A 17,048-nucleotide genomic window follows, 5' to 3' on the forward strand; every position below is an offset into this window, starting at 1 on the left:
TTACCGTTTATTATGACATTCAACATGAAGAAGACTTTAAATACAGGTTGTCACCTATTGACCAGTTGAATATAAAGTTTGCCTCATGCCAGAGATATTTGCTGCCAATCAAGACTGCTATCATGTTACATATAAATAAATATACGAAAAATAATAGTGCATGATGCACAAACTGTACATGTACATGTAGGACAGTTAAATGGATGGAAATGCTGCAATGAGTAAATGATCGATTGGCTTTTCTTTTTAAATGTGAGCTTTCTGTTTTGATGTTACAAAGGGATTTACAGGGGACCTGAAGAATGTAAGTCTGGTTTTCATGACACAGTAATGCAGCCATTCACCCATCTGTTAACGAGCACTTAAAGATGCCAAACATGTTCACAAATATCTTTGTTTATGTAACTGTTAATACAGTTAAAAAAAATGAAAGTATGAGAAATAGGTTTGGTCTTTATAATTGTCCTACTTATGTGTTGTTTGGTCCTAAAGGTGCTTTTTTTAATGAATATATTAAACGCTTTATATGGATTTTGGAAGCACTTTGTTTGCTGATACCTGAGTTTGTAGGTTCATTATCTGTAGTGCATTTTAAAAACACAACATTTGACTTTATTAGTAGAGTTCTTTAGATGACTCCCAACTTTAATGGAAACCCAAATTTATCATAATTGGATGTGTTGGAATGAAACTCACAGTTCTTTCTAAAAACATCAAACTAGATCAACAAATGATACAACAGAAAATCTTACATGTTAAGGGACAACGCTATTTTACGGGATTTCAGTGGGTGAGAAAATGTGTTGCGATCAGTAACTTTATTGTTTGACACAGGAGACAGATCTAGAGGAGTCATTTTTAGAGGTGTGGTTAGTGTGACACTAGAGGGCAGTCCAGGGACAAGTCTAATAATGCTTTCGGCTTTCTCTATACTCAGAGAGTATAAAAAAAACAAAACAGCATTCCTGATATTGATTCTCATCACTTTGTCTATAATGACTCTCTAAAGGACCAAAGGCTTAGAATCATTTTAGCCCGTCTCCTCTTCGTTAACGATGTTCCCATTCAGCACTGAAAGAGACGTAATAGGTGAAATAATGGCCGTGCTGCTTTCACCTAGATTCCCCCGGTCAAACTGTATCATGCAATTACAGGCGATAAAGTGTGTGAACTTCGTGTGCGAAGTAACTCGACGACTTGTATCCCAGTAGCTGTCATGATTTTAACCTAAGATAACATTTTCTTTTTCTGCTCTTTCACCTAACCCTTCGCTTTCACTCTAAAACAAAAGTAAATCTTCAATTTTTGAGGCTAAATTGAATTTTTTGTGAGTGTTCGCAGCAGCAGGATGGTGTATGTGGGATTTACTGAAAATAAATTATAGAGCCCTTCGACGAAGTAATAAAGGAAACATGTCACCCACTGATGTGTTTCAATGGTTTTTTGGACTACAATAGAGGTCTATGACACAGAGGAATAAGTTATGTCAGATGATATTTTGTAGGATCAATTAATTGTTGTGTTTTTGCCTTTTTGTGGGATTTGTGACAATAGAGAAATTTAGAATATAACCATACTTTTCTCGTTTTTGATTTATGTGCACAAGGGAGGTCTTAAATTGTGGTGGGGAAATTCAGTCAAATGTGTGACAGGACAGCTCAGCAAATAGTTGTTTGTGTGCCCTCCTTCCTACACACAGTATTATCACCAGCACAGTCCACGTCACGCCTACACACACTCATTCTCTCATCCCCAGATAAAACAAGTGTAAACAAGCCCATTATGCAACACTTCAGGGGGATTTAAATGCTGATTATGGACACTGAACAAGTTGGATTAATTATTCATTTTCACATTGTGTTCACGATTATTGCTCAATTCTATTTAAAAATGAGCCCGTAAAGGGTGAAATGTGAAAAATTCACAAACTACTCTGAATATTTTTATAGGTGAGACTGCTGTTGGTTTTGAATACCATTGCTCTTAAATGCAATATAAAACTAACAGTCCCTCTGCCTGAGTATACTCCTGCAGAGTCAGATGCTGACCTTGCGTGCAGTTTCGCCTTTCATGACACAGTGTGTTAAGAGGCCTCGAGTCATGAAAGGACATGACTCACACACAAAGAAAAAAAAAAAAAAAGGTCTGTCTGAGCACAAAAATGCCAGATGTCACTTTGAATCCTTCACTGTCTTGCGTGGACGATGTTTGAGCTCACCCACAGCAGGTGGAGCTCCGGTGTCTGACGCTCAGGTCAGAAGCCATTATGTAAGTTGTTCAGCAGTTCTTTGGTTATGTCTCCCGGTATTGAACCTTCCTCGCTGCCCCTTTCTGGTCCAGTCCAGCTGAGTCATATGACATAGGGAAGTTTTTTTTAGATGTTTGGGTCATATGTCAATTGAATTTCACATTTATTTCATGTGTGGTACGCAGCTAGATGTATATGCAGTGCCAATACATCATGCGCATTTATTGTATTATCTATCAGTGGTGGAAGAAGTGTTCAGAGCTTGAACTTTAGTAAAAACACAATGCAAAATATACTCAAGCCCTGTATTTAAAACTTTTCAGCAAAATGTACTTAAAGTATCACTAGTAAAAGTGTTTGAAGCAGAATGACCCTTGTCAGTGTAAAGCAGCATACTGTAAAATAGAAAGTACTCAAGTAAAGAAACCTCAAAAAATATTTGGGTAAACGTAGTTACATTTCATCATTGGTAGCCGTGGACATCTGAGGTGTTGTCTTCTTGAGGTCACACGACCTTGAACAGCATTACAGATGCCAGTGTTTATGGATGTTGCCTTGTTTACTTTTAATTTTCTCAGTGGAAAAGTTTTGTCCCTTCTAATACCTGCGGGGATTTGTCTGACACGGTATGTGCAGTGAAGTCTGCAATCATCTAAAACCGTGACACATCGTTTTCACTGGGAACATCTGCATTTATGGATTTAAATCACTCCTGCTATTGTGCTCTTTCTGCACTTCCCATAAGTGTAAAAGCATCTCGAGCTTATTTCTCTGTAAGTGCCAGCATTAAAAGCAGCTAATAATAAGGAGTTACTTCATCATGGCCGTATAATAACAGGAGTCATATTCCTGAGTCCTTAAAATGGTCATGGCCGAATTTATCTGCTCCACGACTAATTTTTTAAATTAGTCATCATCGCTGCAGTCAGACCGGAGTTGAATCTCTTAATAAGTAAATAGGAGTGTCTCTTGAAAAGAGCATGAGAGCTGAGTCAAGTAGAGGGGGGAGATAGGAGAGCGAGGGGTGTAATTCATGGCGAGGGGGGGGGGTTAATTTGTTACACAAGTGGCTCCTAAGAATTGAGCTGTCAGATTACGAAGGTTACACTACTCCGTACTGTCCCGACTGGAGTGGGAAGGAACAGTGAGTGTGTGGGAGAGGAGAGGAGTATCAGACAATGTGGCCTGATGGCAGGTAATGAGGCTGAATGAAGGTGTGAGCGATGGAGGGCCAGGCCCGTCGAAAGTATCAGACAGTGAGTGAACGTTTCTGCAGCCGCATTCAGTCCAGCGCCAGAAGTATACGAAACCGCATTTGTCGGGCTTCAGCACTTCGATCTGCCTTCTTAACCCTGTTATTATCTTGCGGGTAAGATTGACCTGTTTCACCCAGGAAAATATGAAAGATATTTCAGTCCTTGTTCAAAGAAAAGAATAAAAAAATGTAATTCAAAGCTTAGCTGAGCCCCCCAGCATGTTTAAATGACTGAGATAACGCTTCGGTCAATTTAATCTGGTTGCGCAAATGGGGGCTAAATGGGGTCAAAGAGATTCAGAATTGAGTCAGAATGTCTTTGATTGTGCATTTGAAACCTGCTGATGTGATTGACTTCCAAACACCTCACCACACAAACGCAGACTTACACAGTTTTCCTGATAACATCTAATCTAAAGCCCGTGATATCTTTTAGAAATGAAACAGCTTAGTTAGCTATGAGACACGACAAATTACAAACGACCGTTGACTTTCATTCCCGCCCCGCCTCTTTTACACATTGCATCGTGAGAAACAATAAAACAGTCATCTATAGTCTGTAAGGACCACAAATTAAATCACAGTTAGACAGACAGTAACCTCCTGTTGACCCTTGTCTGTCCACCTGCAGTTTGTCCTGTACAGAGCTGACTGGTCTCATGGTATTATGGTCAAACAAGTGTTTAAACTCTGTTAATCAGCTTCATGAAGCCTTCGAGGCCGTTCATTAGAGTATAGAGCTAATCTTTTTTTTGTTTCTCGATTATGAATTTGAATGAATAGGAATAGCAAAAAATGCTTCTATATACTTGAAGACATTGGACTGCTGTACTTCAGGACTCGATGTTCTTGCTTGCAAAGCAATCTGGGGATTGGTAGTTCATTATCAGGGTCAAACGACCACATGCAAAAGTGAGCTTCCGGGGAGAAAATAGCCAGTAGTAGCTCAAACATTGATGACAGGTTCATGCTTTAGGTAAAAAAAAAAAAATCTTTGTCACCTTATTTTGCATACATTTGATATTTTTTGCATTACTTCAGATGTTAAACTAGGTACTGTACCATTCGTGTCATGCATTGTCACTTGTCATTCATTACACGTCCGCTAGGAATCAGTGGGGAAAAGAACACGAGCTCAAAAAACTCTTCATCCATATTTGGAGATGCTTTACCAAGATTTGGATTATTTTAAACTGAATTGATAATGCAGTACCTCATTTACTTATTTACCTTGCATCCATTAATTTACATCAGATACACTTATACAAGCAGTGCTTATAGTGACGTTGGTGTACAGAGATATTCCACATTAAAAGAATTTGATCAAAACATAACAATCGTTGGACATAATTTGTATCTGCCCCAAAATTTTAATCACCCTGAAATGGGGTTAAAAAGCAGCTTTTTACTTTCTATAAATATGTCTGCAAGTACCCTCAATTAAGAGAGGACATTCTGCCCAATTTTGGCATTGTTTAACTTCTAAAGTTAACATAATTAGGTGGCGCAAGTACAAAGCTAAAACCTCAAACAGTGTGTTGCTTTCTGCAACACTTATTAAGCACATTGTGCCATGAAAAAAGTCCCTCACCGACACTTGGCACATCACACAAAGTCTTTCTGGGAAGCCAGAGGGAAAGGAGTTCATGTCCCCTGGGCCAGGTTTGGGGCTGGTCTCTCTCTCTTTCTCCTCACACTCACGTAAAGGTACATACACACACACACACACACACGCTCACACAATACAGACATCATACAGGCAGTACATGCACACCCGCCCAAACTCTGGTAAGTTATCCACAACAAATCCTGGTAGCAGCCAGGCTACAAACAAGCTCACTCAGTACAGTACAGTCCTGTGCCAACACGTGCACACCCACACCCACACACGCGCACACACACACACACACACACACACACACATACTGGTGTTTGAACAGGCCACAGGCAGAGGGACAAAGGCAAATGATGATAGCTTTTATTGCAAAGCAGATTTTATGCAGCTGATGTGTGCTTGTCTGTGCTTTTCCAAGAGATAAAGTGTGTGTTTGTGTCTGTGCTTGCACGAGTGTCTGTGTGTGTGTTCATCATGGTAAATCCCAGTGTCTAATAATCACTGCTTAGGCGGCACCAAGGTTTTCACTCTACACCGCCGCACTCTCCGTAGGGGGTCAAATCAGAAAAGAATGAATTTTTTTTGTTGTGTCTTCCTTTTCTTCTGCCATTTGTATCTTAAACATCCCTGTTTCATCACTTCCATATGGATTAGAGACGACAACCCAGTAGGGAAGCAAAAATCAGCAATTTGTGTGATTACACAATCAGTAACATCAAAGCCTTTTCCATCGAGCTAATGGCTAACTCAGTAATAGTAATGTTCCTATGGAGAGCATTTGCTACACCACTGTAATTAAAGTTATTAATGACGGAATCATTCGACTGTGTACTTTGGTAATTGCCTGGAGACCTGCTCAGGTCTGCACTGATCAAGCATTACATAATTCAAACACTGCTACCAGGCCCTATTTAGTCTAATGGATGTAATATCAAAGTAAAGGTTTACTGGTGAATTTCAGTGTTCTTATTGATAACCTCTGCAAAAATAAAGAGCCCACTTTGCTCCTGAAGAGAGAGGACACAGACTTCTAAATGTATTTCATAACGTCTCCTTTATGAAATAAGATGTTGTTATTGTTTGGATTTTCAAATATCGTAATGATGCCAAGAAATCCAGCTCTAGCAATGCCAACAGATACAAGGAAAATAAGTAAATAAATACAAGAGTAGAGGCAAGAAAAAAAAAAAAAAAGTAAAAAGTCGTGTCTTTATTGCCTCCACAGGACCACATTTGGCTCCAATAACAGCTGCTACTTTTCACGGAAGTGATTTAACAAACAACACGTAATGTCCCAAGTGTTAAAGCTAGTCATGCAGACAGCTGTGGGTTGTGTACCAGAGGCTGATGGGCACACAATCAACTGATTCTGCGTACAAGTTCATACCATAGTAGTAATCTGATAGGAAGAATTATAGAACAGCAAATAAATGGACCGGACCATCCGGTTCTTTTTGTAAAAAAAACCGTCAAACTGAAACATACAGCTTCATCCTTCAAGTGCAATTATGCATCAAAAACGGCCGGTAATTCAATAAGCCTCACCGAGATACATTAGAAATGTGACATTAAGTAGATACAGTATATAGCAGTGCTTGCCCGCTTTGGAGGGTGAGCAAAAGCAACATCTGTTAAGGTCGAGAAAAAAAAAGAAAGTGAACAAACATGTCCTGCTCTCACAGCGGCAAGGCCTCGGCGTGCAGCCCATTAATGGTCTTCAGCATCCCTCACCTTTCCCCCACTTTGTGATCGGCCTCAAAACTGACTGACGGCCTCGCAGCTTTCAAACTGCCGATTATTACGGTTGATAGTGCACATGAAGAGCAAGCGCAGCGACCCCCATTTTGCTGTTGTGCGAGACATGAGTGGGATTGACCTGTCCAAGAGAGACAAAAACAACAGTCTCAGGCGCAACGAGAGCAATTTTCTCGTTACGTCGGAAGACACAGACACATTTCTTATTGATTTAACTTGACCTCTAATCGGGTATCAGGTGGAGCAAATTTTGAAAATGCCTTCTTGTGCTATACAACTGCTCTATTACAGAAAACACATTGCAATGTGTTTCATTTTGTGGTGTATGCTATACTTTAAATACAGAGTATATTATGCAATTCTACCTTAATAAGGTCTCCAGAGTTGCACTACTACAATCTTTACTTCTGCGCATACATATTCAGCTTTGTGTAGAATCCTGCACAAAGCTGAAGTCAGGTTTTGTATATATTGTAAATAGCCTTTGAAGGTCATTTACCTCATTTTCTTATCCTGCCATGTCCAATATTTTAATTAATAATTGATTATAATTTGGAGTCTTTCCACTTACAGACTGTTCAACTGCATGTGTGAATTTGCCCTCACCCTGCCCTGCACTCAGTCCACTAATTAATTTCTAGTCGTTTTTATGCTCAGTAATTACATAACCGCGCTCATGAGGCAATGACACCGTCAGTGGACACAGGCCGTGCTCTAAGTGGGATTCGCCCCAGTTTACCCTGTCTGGCATGCATTAGGTTTAAGCTGGGTGACACATTGTAGCAAGAGGGCATACATAGTACTGTGTGGGAACACAATTGCAAAGGAATGTCAGACAGTTTGTGAGAGAGTGGACAAGTTATAAAAGCACAAAAAACATTGCCGCTGTTGCCCTGCCTTCCGTAGCTGTTACATAAATGTGTGTGCAGACGACATTTCATTTTTTGATAGATTAAAAGCTGTGCTTACTCTTTAACTGAAACACAAAGGACTCACAAAGCACTTGCAGTGTGTTTTTATATTCATGGTGGATGTCGTTCTAAATACAAGACTCGACTTAAATCTTTATCTGGCTTTTATTGCTAAATGTTACTTAATATCAGTTTATGTGATATGTACAGATGTTATTTAATACAATTATAATAATTATCATTATTCTTAAACTAAGACATGTATTTAACATTTATGGTGGTGTTCTTATGTCACTTTGTAGCGGCAATAACACCCTAGAATGTTAAAACGAATAATATGAACCTAGAATATATCTCTCCGTGTATCCAAACAAACTGCAACAGTATGCCAGGAGACCTGCAGGTCGACTTGGACCTGGTTGTTCCTGTGTGGCGCTCTGATGCCCTCAAGCAGTATCTGTTTAAACAGCCTGGCAGATAAACTCCTGTTATTGTGGCTGCCAGCTGATTCAGAGTCTTTACAGCGCAGCGGACAGGGAGAGCAGGCAGACTTATTATCACCTCTCTTCTCGCCGTGTCACACACACATACACGTGCCCGCAGCTGCCTCACGCCTTAGTCATAACTGTAGATGCTGAGACAAGGGGAGATAAGGTAACAGTCTAAACAACTTTTTTCATTTCCTGCGCTCGCATAGTAGAGTGTATCATATCTTATCAGTGCAACCATATACCAAGGCCAATATGGGGATATCTAGATAGTAAATTGCAAGACAAAAAAATGCTGATTTGACTTCTGTAGCATTGATAGTTGGGCGTGCACTAGGTTACGTTTCACCCGCTCATCCTGGAGGGGGAGGAAATCGTGGCTGCTAAACACACTTGACCACACGGCACATGTTTTCACACGTTGGTGGTATCTCCCAATTTGTGTCTGTCTGATTCGCTCTCTTTTTCTCTGTCACACGCACGCACGCACGCACGTCGCACGCACACACGCACACACACGCACGCACACATGCACAGACAAAGACTGAGCAAACAGGATTCAAATGTGTCAAGGTGTAAATTGAAGCTATTTTCCAGGGCAAAGTACTTGCTTTCTCAATGTACCATTAGTCTCTTCAAACAGACCCACCTGCATCGAGAGGAAGAAGCTGGAACGAAGTGAGGAGGATGTTTAAAAAAAAAAAAAAAAAGCAAGTCAAGGTGTGACACAAGCACGCCGTCAAAGAAACGTGCTACAGTAAAGACACGTGATGGAGCCACAGCTGGATTCTATCCCTTTATTCCTCTTGTAGAAAATTTACATCAAAGACGATACAATACAAAATAGAAAAATGGCACACATACTCACAAGTTCAAACGTTTAAACACATTGAGGGCTATACAATACTGCTTTGGCATTTCAAAAACCATTGAATAAAGTGCAAGATTTTCCATTCCTTTTTATCATTTAAGTACATTCACAGGTTTGTTTTGTCTATTTCACAGAAGTTTCTTGTTCACAGCATTTCCAAAATGTCATCCTAACTCGTGTTGAGACATAGTAAAGTGCAGATGCAGTATGCATGAGAGACACGTTTCTAGCGTCACACCCCCTTTGTGTCTGTAAAGCATTCACTGTCAACTGTAAGCAGATTGTCAATGGTCATGGGATGGTTTGTCTTTTTGCTCTCTCTTCTCACACACTAACACACGCGCACACACACACACACACACACACACACACAAAGAGCCCTAGCACCTTTTTAGACTTCACTTGGTGACCTGGACCGGTAGGACCCGTTGGCCTGAAAGCAGCCACAGAGAAGCATGTAGATGGAGCGCTGGATCTCTGCATTTCTGTAGGCGTAGATGATGGGGTTGATCATGGAGTTGTAGGTGGCTGGCAGCAGTGTAGCATAGGTGTACACTGATGGATACTCCCTCTCGCCTACCAGGCAGTAGATGGCGAAGGGCAACCAGCTGGCGCCAAACGTCCCCAAGATGATAGCAAGAGTGGAGACCCCCTTCTTAGTGGCAACGTAATGCGACGTGGCAAAAAAGTGCTGCTGGAGGGCGATCTGGTGGGCGTGGTGGCACACAATCTTGCAGATCTTGAAGTAGAGGGTGAGCATGAGCACAAAGATGGCGAAGAAGGAGGTTGCCAGGAGCGTGACGTTGCTCCGGGTCAAAGGGCGGACGATGCTGCAGGAGGCCGGCTCGTCCAGGCAGTTCCAGCCGAGCACCGGCAGCAAGCCCAGGAACAGAGACACCCCCCAGGTCCCCAGTAACATCAGGTGTACGTACTGCAGCGTCTTCTCTGAGAAGTATGTCAGGGCGTTGTAGAGGGAGAAGTAACGGTCCACTGTTATGGCCAAGAGGCTGCTGATGGAGGCAGTGAAAGAGGCCACCAGGAAGCCTACAGTGATAAGGCTGACAGTCTCAGAGGAGATCACATACTGGAACACAAAGTTCAGGATTAATCCCATGCCGGCCAGCAGGTCCGCTGTGGCCAGGCTCCCGATCAGCACAAACATGGGAGTCCTTAGCGTCGGTGTGTAGAATATGATCGCTACCACTATGGCGTTTTCACAGGCAATGACAGTGCCTGACATACAGAGCATAATGTCCCAGGGGTTGATGGGGAAATCTAATGGGGCGGTGGAGAAGTCCAGGCTGCTGTTGTGCTCTGGAGACTCAGCCTCCATCCACGGGAGAGCTTCCCCAGCCACAGGAGCCGCAGAGGAGTCATTCACCACCAGCGACTCATTCATATCTCCGCTCTGTTGTCCCTTTGTCCTGTGGACAGAAGAAGAACAAGTAGATTGGTTTGTTAACGACGATGTGAAGGAAAATTCTCTTTTGAAGGAGGTCAAAGGTCCGGGTTGTTACAAGAGGCACCAGGGGAGCTGGTAATGTGACGGTGCCTTTCTTGATGACACTCGTGTTAAGTGCTTCAATATCATTGCTGACCAGTGAAGCTTAAAGTGACAAGCTACATTACGTAAGTCTACTTAATCACTGAAATACCAGAGTGCCCGACACAAAATTTCACATAAAACAAAATTAAATGATATACCAATCCTTATAAAATTAAGCATTTCAAATGAGAACAAAGCGCTCATAGGCTCATTCTGGAGTAATTGGTAGAAAATCTGTTGCAAGAGTCATGCAAAAACTACAAAGAAAATCCACCTTAAAACAGATTTTGTAATTCCTATGGTGCCTACCATACAGCTCGGTTTTAAACTGTGAATTTGAGATGAACGACAGAGAAACAGACTGTAGCGATGAAGACATCTACAAATCCCGGAGCGGCTCCATATGGGGTAATAACTGAAGCAACTCCTAGGACCCGTTATCTAGTTGCATTTTGCAAAGGAAAGCCCTCGATTCAACTAAAACTCACTCGGATCATCTGTCTATCGATCTCCATCTATCTCCATGTCGACGGACATACGCCACGGATTCGAATTTCAGTGCTCCAGTCTTGAGCTCAGAGGGAAGCGGCTGTCTGTTAGACTTTAGCTGTTGCCACCCGAAAAAGAAAATAAATTAAAAAATAAAATAAAAAAACCGCTGGTATGGCACAATGTTTTCAAGTGTTGGGGTGGATTTTCCTTTTGAAAGTTGTTGCAATGGAGCAAAGAGCAGCCAGAAGCGCAGGAGCTGTCCGTGGTGCTGAAGTCACAAACCAAACATCATTCCTGGCATAAGTTTCCTCGTCTAACTTCTTTTGTAAATTATTTTTAATACTTTTATAAGGACTCAAAGAGGGATTGTGTTGCTTAATGACTATATAATAAAAAGGTTTTTTTCCCCCCCTACTAAGGAATACAAAAGTGCATCTGATTGTAAACAGGATCTTGGGCTTATCGCAATATCATTCCGAGGAATTCATTCTTATAGCTGTCACCATAGGTTATTTTCAGTGTAGAATACCTACCTCCGTGACAAAACGCTACGAGCTGAGCTTTGCGCCGAAATCAGAGCCCTCCGTCCGCAGGTGAGGTGTGAAAAGCCAGAGTGGACAGGGTGCAGCGATGGCCCCCGCTTTGTCGTTCCTGCGCACCTTCTCCGGCGAAGCCCTTGATGTGGCTGCGCTTCCCACGCATGGGACGGACACGCAGGGCACGGGTGGTGTGAAGCATTGGCCGGCGTTCGGCTCGGCGAGGAGGAGGAGGAGGAGGAGGAGGAGGAGGAGGAGAGGGAACCGATGGGAGACACGCGAGGAGAGCTTTAAACCCGAGTGACGTCAGGGCAGAGAGAGAGAGAGAGAGAGAGAGAGAGAGAGACTCCATGCCAGCCTCTCTCTCTCTCTCTCTCTCTCTGGCACCAGTGCTCCTGTGTATTTCAGCGCCTCTCCGCTAAGAAAATAGAGCCACGGGTTCTTGCAGGGCTCCCTCTTACCTCCGCCGACCCGGTGCACCTCTCCTCCTGAAGCGCGTGATGACATTTGCTTTCAGGCGAAACCCTGGAGGAACCGGTGAAGGTGCCAACACACACACACACACACACACACACACACACAAACACACAAACACACGGGGTGTGACAAGAAACAAGCCCCGACGTCTCATTACTGTAAAGGGAACTCGTTTGAGTCCTCTAAGCAGATTGGTGAGACCTGATTTCGAGTCCTCCTGTTTGGCGCGTATAGGCACATGGGTCGCAACACACCGCGATGTGGATATAGGGACATTTTTCGTGTTTGTGACACTCCGTGTTTGTTAATGCACAGTAAGTTGTCAACCATTTTAACTTCTCAACTGACATGACACGTTATAGCATCACCGCCGTTGCCCCTTCCGTACCTGTGTAGTACAGCAGCCTCCACTGATGAGTGCCCGCGGGTGGAGCTGTGGTTGTGGTGTCCTCTAAACCCTTTTATCTTCTGCCTGTGAATGCTAAATAATAATGCGTTGAGGTGCTACCAGTACATTTTTTTTCCCATTTCGTGTACATTGCTGTGTGCTGTAGAACGAACACCCCGAAAGGCCGAGCGTATCCCGGAGTTTCGCGGTGACTCGGTGGGACGAGTCGGCTTGTTTTAAACACCTGCTCATTTTTAAACCGAGGAAATGTGGAAAATTGTCGGTCATCAGCTTCCGTACCAAAAAAAAAAAAGGATAAAAAGAAAAAAAAAAAGGTCAGTGCAACTATCAACCTTAAAGCAGCTATGAGCGTTATGAATATGAACAAGCCAAACCCGAGCTTGCTGATGTCGAGCCCACTTATAGAGTCTTGGGTGTTTTAGATCAAATTATTTCCATGAATTCTCCAACCTAGCAAACTATTTAAATTCCCGGTGTATCCGGGCGTTTCGCCGAACAGGCGGAGCGAGTCAACCCGTCTTAAACACCTCCCAATTCCGACGAATTTCCGGAGCGTGGTGTCGCCGGAGAGAGTTAGTCCCCGATTGCGACGCTGCTTTTTTTTTTTTTTTTTTCTTTCTTCGCTGCTTAAAGATGGTATTTAACCGTGGGAAGTCATGGTTAAATTGGTAGAAATGAACCAGAGCCAACGTCGGCCTTGAAATATCCCGATCTCTTCTGCCACCAGCAGTTGGTTACTGTTCTGCTGCCATAGCAACCCCTACTGGCAGAGTTCGATCGCAGTCCATGCAACTGACATTGTCACATCCGCCATTTTGTCAGCTCTTCGACCAAGCAAATATTGACAAACCTCCTTTATATATACTCTCCAGTGCCAATGTTGTGAATATAGTTGTCGTGTCAGCATATTACAACACCGGTGTTCATTTTGTTTTTTGTACCGCATCTTTTTCAGATTCGAAAACCACTATGATCAACTTTGCGCTGCTGTTTCCACGGTTTAACAGCCGCTTCCAAATTTAAAAGGCCGTAGTTGTGGACCTACGCGCATAGTGAGGGCAACCAATCGGTTCAGCCGTTGCACCGATACACCAAATCCTGTCGCCGTTGCTGATTGGCGTCCACTCACGCTTTCAGACCTTACTCACAGCCGGCGGTTTGACTCTTCGTGCAGCAGAGAGCACACGGGCGCAACTAGTATCATTAATAAGCCGTAATTCATTTGTTAAAAGCTACACCCGGGTCTGAGGAGCCAAAAAAGTCTATCGACAGAAAGTGTGAGCGAGCAGCGGCAAGCGCGAAGAGACGGAGGGCAGAGGAAGAAATATTTTGAACCATTGTCATATAGGGAGTGCTCATGTAGGTGTAGCAGATGGTCCGCACAAAAAAGAAAGGCTAACAAACTTATACACACTGGGAGAGGGTTATCTTAACAATCCTATACATGGTGCAAACGACCTGATCTAACTGTGGGGATGGTAGATTAACCAGCACCTTGTAGCTACAGTACTGTGTGTGTGTGTGTGTGTGTGTGTGTGTGTGTGTGTGTGTGTGTGTGTGTATGGTCGTTTCCAGAGCAAACTGCCTTTCAGCGTGCAGAAACAGACCCAGCCGGCTCTGATCAGACACCGTGTGTTCTGCATACCTGCAACAAGTTGCGATATCTCAGACAACACACGCCACGACTCACTAGGCTGACACACGTGATTGAGTATGTCGAGTTCACCTGGGAACAGACATCATGTTGTACCCAATGGGAACCCATAGTACTGTTACTTCTGATATCCATTGCAGCAATTATCACCTCTTTTTCCTTTTGAAACATTTTGAATCTCTTCCCTCATTTTCCGCTGATATACCTTCTCACCTTTACCTCCTTTTCTGAATATTATATTTGGTGATTATGCGCCTCAGTAGCCTATTGAAATTATTATTCTACAGTGAGCCCTGATAAACCAAGTGTGGAATAACACGGGGAATGTGAAGGTCGAGTGTGGAGTATTACCTTGATTTAAACATCTTAAAATGGTCCAACTGCTCAGCAGCGTGTTTAGACCTTGGTTGGTCCAAAGAAAAAAAAAAAAAAAAAGAAAAAATCTTTTATTCATATTCATGGTGGTCAAATTTGTTGTATTTGTGTCTTGCACTTCAATAATTAAATGTCACATAACAATGGATGGACTGTAGGGAGACAGGGGGAGGTGGGAGGAGATTCAAAGCAGCACAGCAATATGGTAACCAGTTCTGGTTTCCAGGCAACAGCTGTTTGGCCACCTTTTGTCAGTGGACCAGGGGCTGGGGAGGAGGTTGTCTTCATTCATAAGCTAAGCGGTCACATGAAGTGCCTAGTGACTCATGTCAAAGACCTCGGCAGATCCCCGACCACACACAAGGCCACAAAATACAGCTCAAAATCAATTTCGATTGTTTTTCTACGTTGGACCAAACTAAATTAATTGAATTTTCACCAAAATAGAAGCACTTTACCACCGAGGGGTTTGTTTCTATTTCTGTGAGGACAACCGAGAACGGATGCCCAGAAATATCGGTGACTACATGCATTTAATCATCCATACCCGTGTTTGCTGAGAGGCCTCAGTGCAATGAGACACCTGCCATTAGGAACATAAAAACATGAGGGAAAAACAGGGCCTTACATAAAAGACCTCCTTTCCTTTCAAAACAGCCAATTTCGGGAAACAAACCCGAACCATCTACGGTTCCCCTTGTCCGCAAACACAGGCAGCCGCGCTCTCGTTTTCGAGAGCGCACACACGCTCACAAACACACAAGCTCCGTGACTCACCCCTAAATGTAAGAATCCCCTTGTAGAGATATTTACTCAAGAAAAACAGAGCACGTCTCTGATAATTCAACTGAGAAACGGCTATTAACAAGAGAGCTGAGACAAAGGAAGTGTGATCAGTGAAGGATAGCAAAGTGTGGGCGGAGGTTCGATTTTAGATGAGAGAAGTGATAAAACATCTGGTCGGAGACAAATGGAGCTAGGAGGGGAGGTGGAAAATGGAGATAAAATGTGTCTGCGACAGTTGAGTGGCGACATTGCGGAGACACATTTACTGTAAAGACGTAACACCCCACTCTACTCACAAACTTGACCTATTTCTTACAGGAGACAGTCGCATTCACTCAGGGGCCATTGCACACTTTACACACACACACACACACACCCCGTTGCTCCTGGAAAATAAAACGAGTGGACCACTCACAAAAGGAATCACAAAAAAAAAAAAAAAAAAACGGTCACATCATCTGATAAATGTGTCTGACCCACTGTCCCGTACCTGCCTCACTGCGGATGTCACCCTGACCTCGATTTTATGATAATAACATCGGCCAAAAACGTTCCGATCAAACGAGTTTTAAGTACTGTGTTAAGAAATTAAGCACCGGTTGTAAACACAGGTGAGGGGTCTAAAAAGATGCCCTGACCTGGGGAAAAAAAAAAAAGTCTAATTTGGCATTGATATATCACTAGTAAGGCTGGGAAATCATACCCACAACTCTCTAAAAGTGATTCTCTTGGTGGATCAAGCTCGTTTTTGTTTTATGTAGACCAGCAGGGCCACCTTTGGGGCACGACACTGTCGTCGGGTCCTCAGTATTGTTTCGGGGAATTGGGGGATTTCAGCAACCTGAAAAGTTTTCAAATTGCACGTATTGACTTTTTTAAGGGGTCAACAACTTGAAACGTGACTTTTGTGAGACACAAAAATAAAGTTAAATTAAAATGAAATGAAGTGATTTAGGGTTTTTCCTCCAGATTTATATTCCCAGCAGCGAATTTAGATCTTCATGTAAGGAGATAAAATTTACAGAAATAATTACTACAAGTCAAATATAACAGCGGGTTCTATTTTTTAAGATTTAAATCTAGTCTATCCCAGGGACCTGAACTCATGAAGGAACCACCATGATGTCAATATTAGAATACAATCAATGGAGGTAGCCACAATCATAAAAATGGGCCTATTTTAAGAACCTACTGAAATCATCTCTCGTTACAAACCAGTGTTTCCATTTTTTGAGCAAACATTACTAACCGGAATAAATACATGTATGTGTCAAGATGTCATGTTGGAACCCATCCCAGCATGGGCCCTCGACCCAGGTTGGGTCAGAGTTAAATTAATAAATATAAGACGGATGTCTAGTCAAACTTTTCTTAGGCAGCTGGGGTTGCGCAGGGGAAATTTAGACACTATTTGTAGAATTTAATTTGCGGTTTTGTGTACCGGAGGCTCTTCTGTACGTTTAGTTATTTATTGTTTAAGCCTTAAAAAAAAAAACTGACCCCAGTGCAGTCAGTTTCCTTGCCAAATAAAAAGGCATGAGATTATAGTCCTTATTTTTTGTGATCTAATGATGTGATCTTTTTTTTTCTCCCCTTTGCATCCGTATCAGAGCAGAATTTTATCATGAGC

At 42.6% G+C, this 17,048-nt stretch overlaps 1 protein-coding gene across 1 annotated transcript; it reads right to left on the minus strand.

The window, feature by feature from the left end:
* Positions 1–9,387: 9,387 nt before the first annotated feature.
* LOC120789221 (G-protein coupled receptor 6) lies at positions 9,388–10,542 on the minus strand. The gene has a single exon (XM_040125797.1). The coding sequence runs from the start codon at positions 10,540–10,542 to the stop codon at positions 9,535–9,537; it is 1,008 nt and encodes a 335-aa protein (XP_039981731.1). The 3' UTR covers positions 9,388–9,534.
* Positions 10,543–17,048: the final 6,506 nt, after the last annotated feature.

This window comes from Xiphias gladius, chromosome 4 (assembly GCF_016859285.1).
Source record: "Xiphias gladius isolate SHS-SW01 ecotype Sanya breed wild chromosome 4, ASM1685928v1, whole genome shotgun sequence".
NCBI lineage: Eukaryota > Metazoa > Chordata > Actinopteri > Istiophoriformes > Xiphiidae > Xiphias > Xiphias gladius.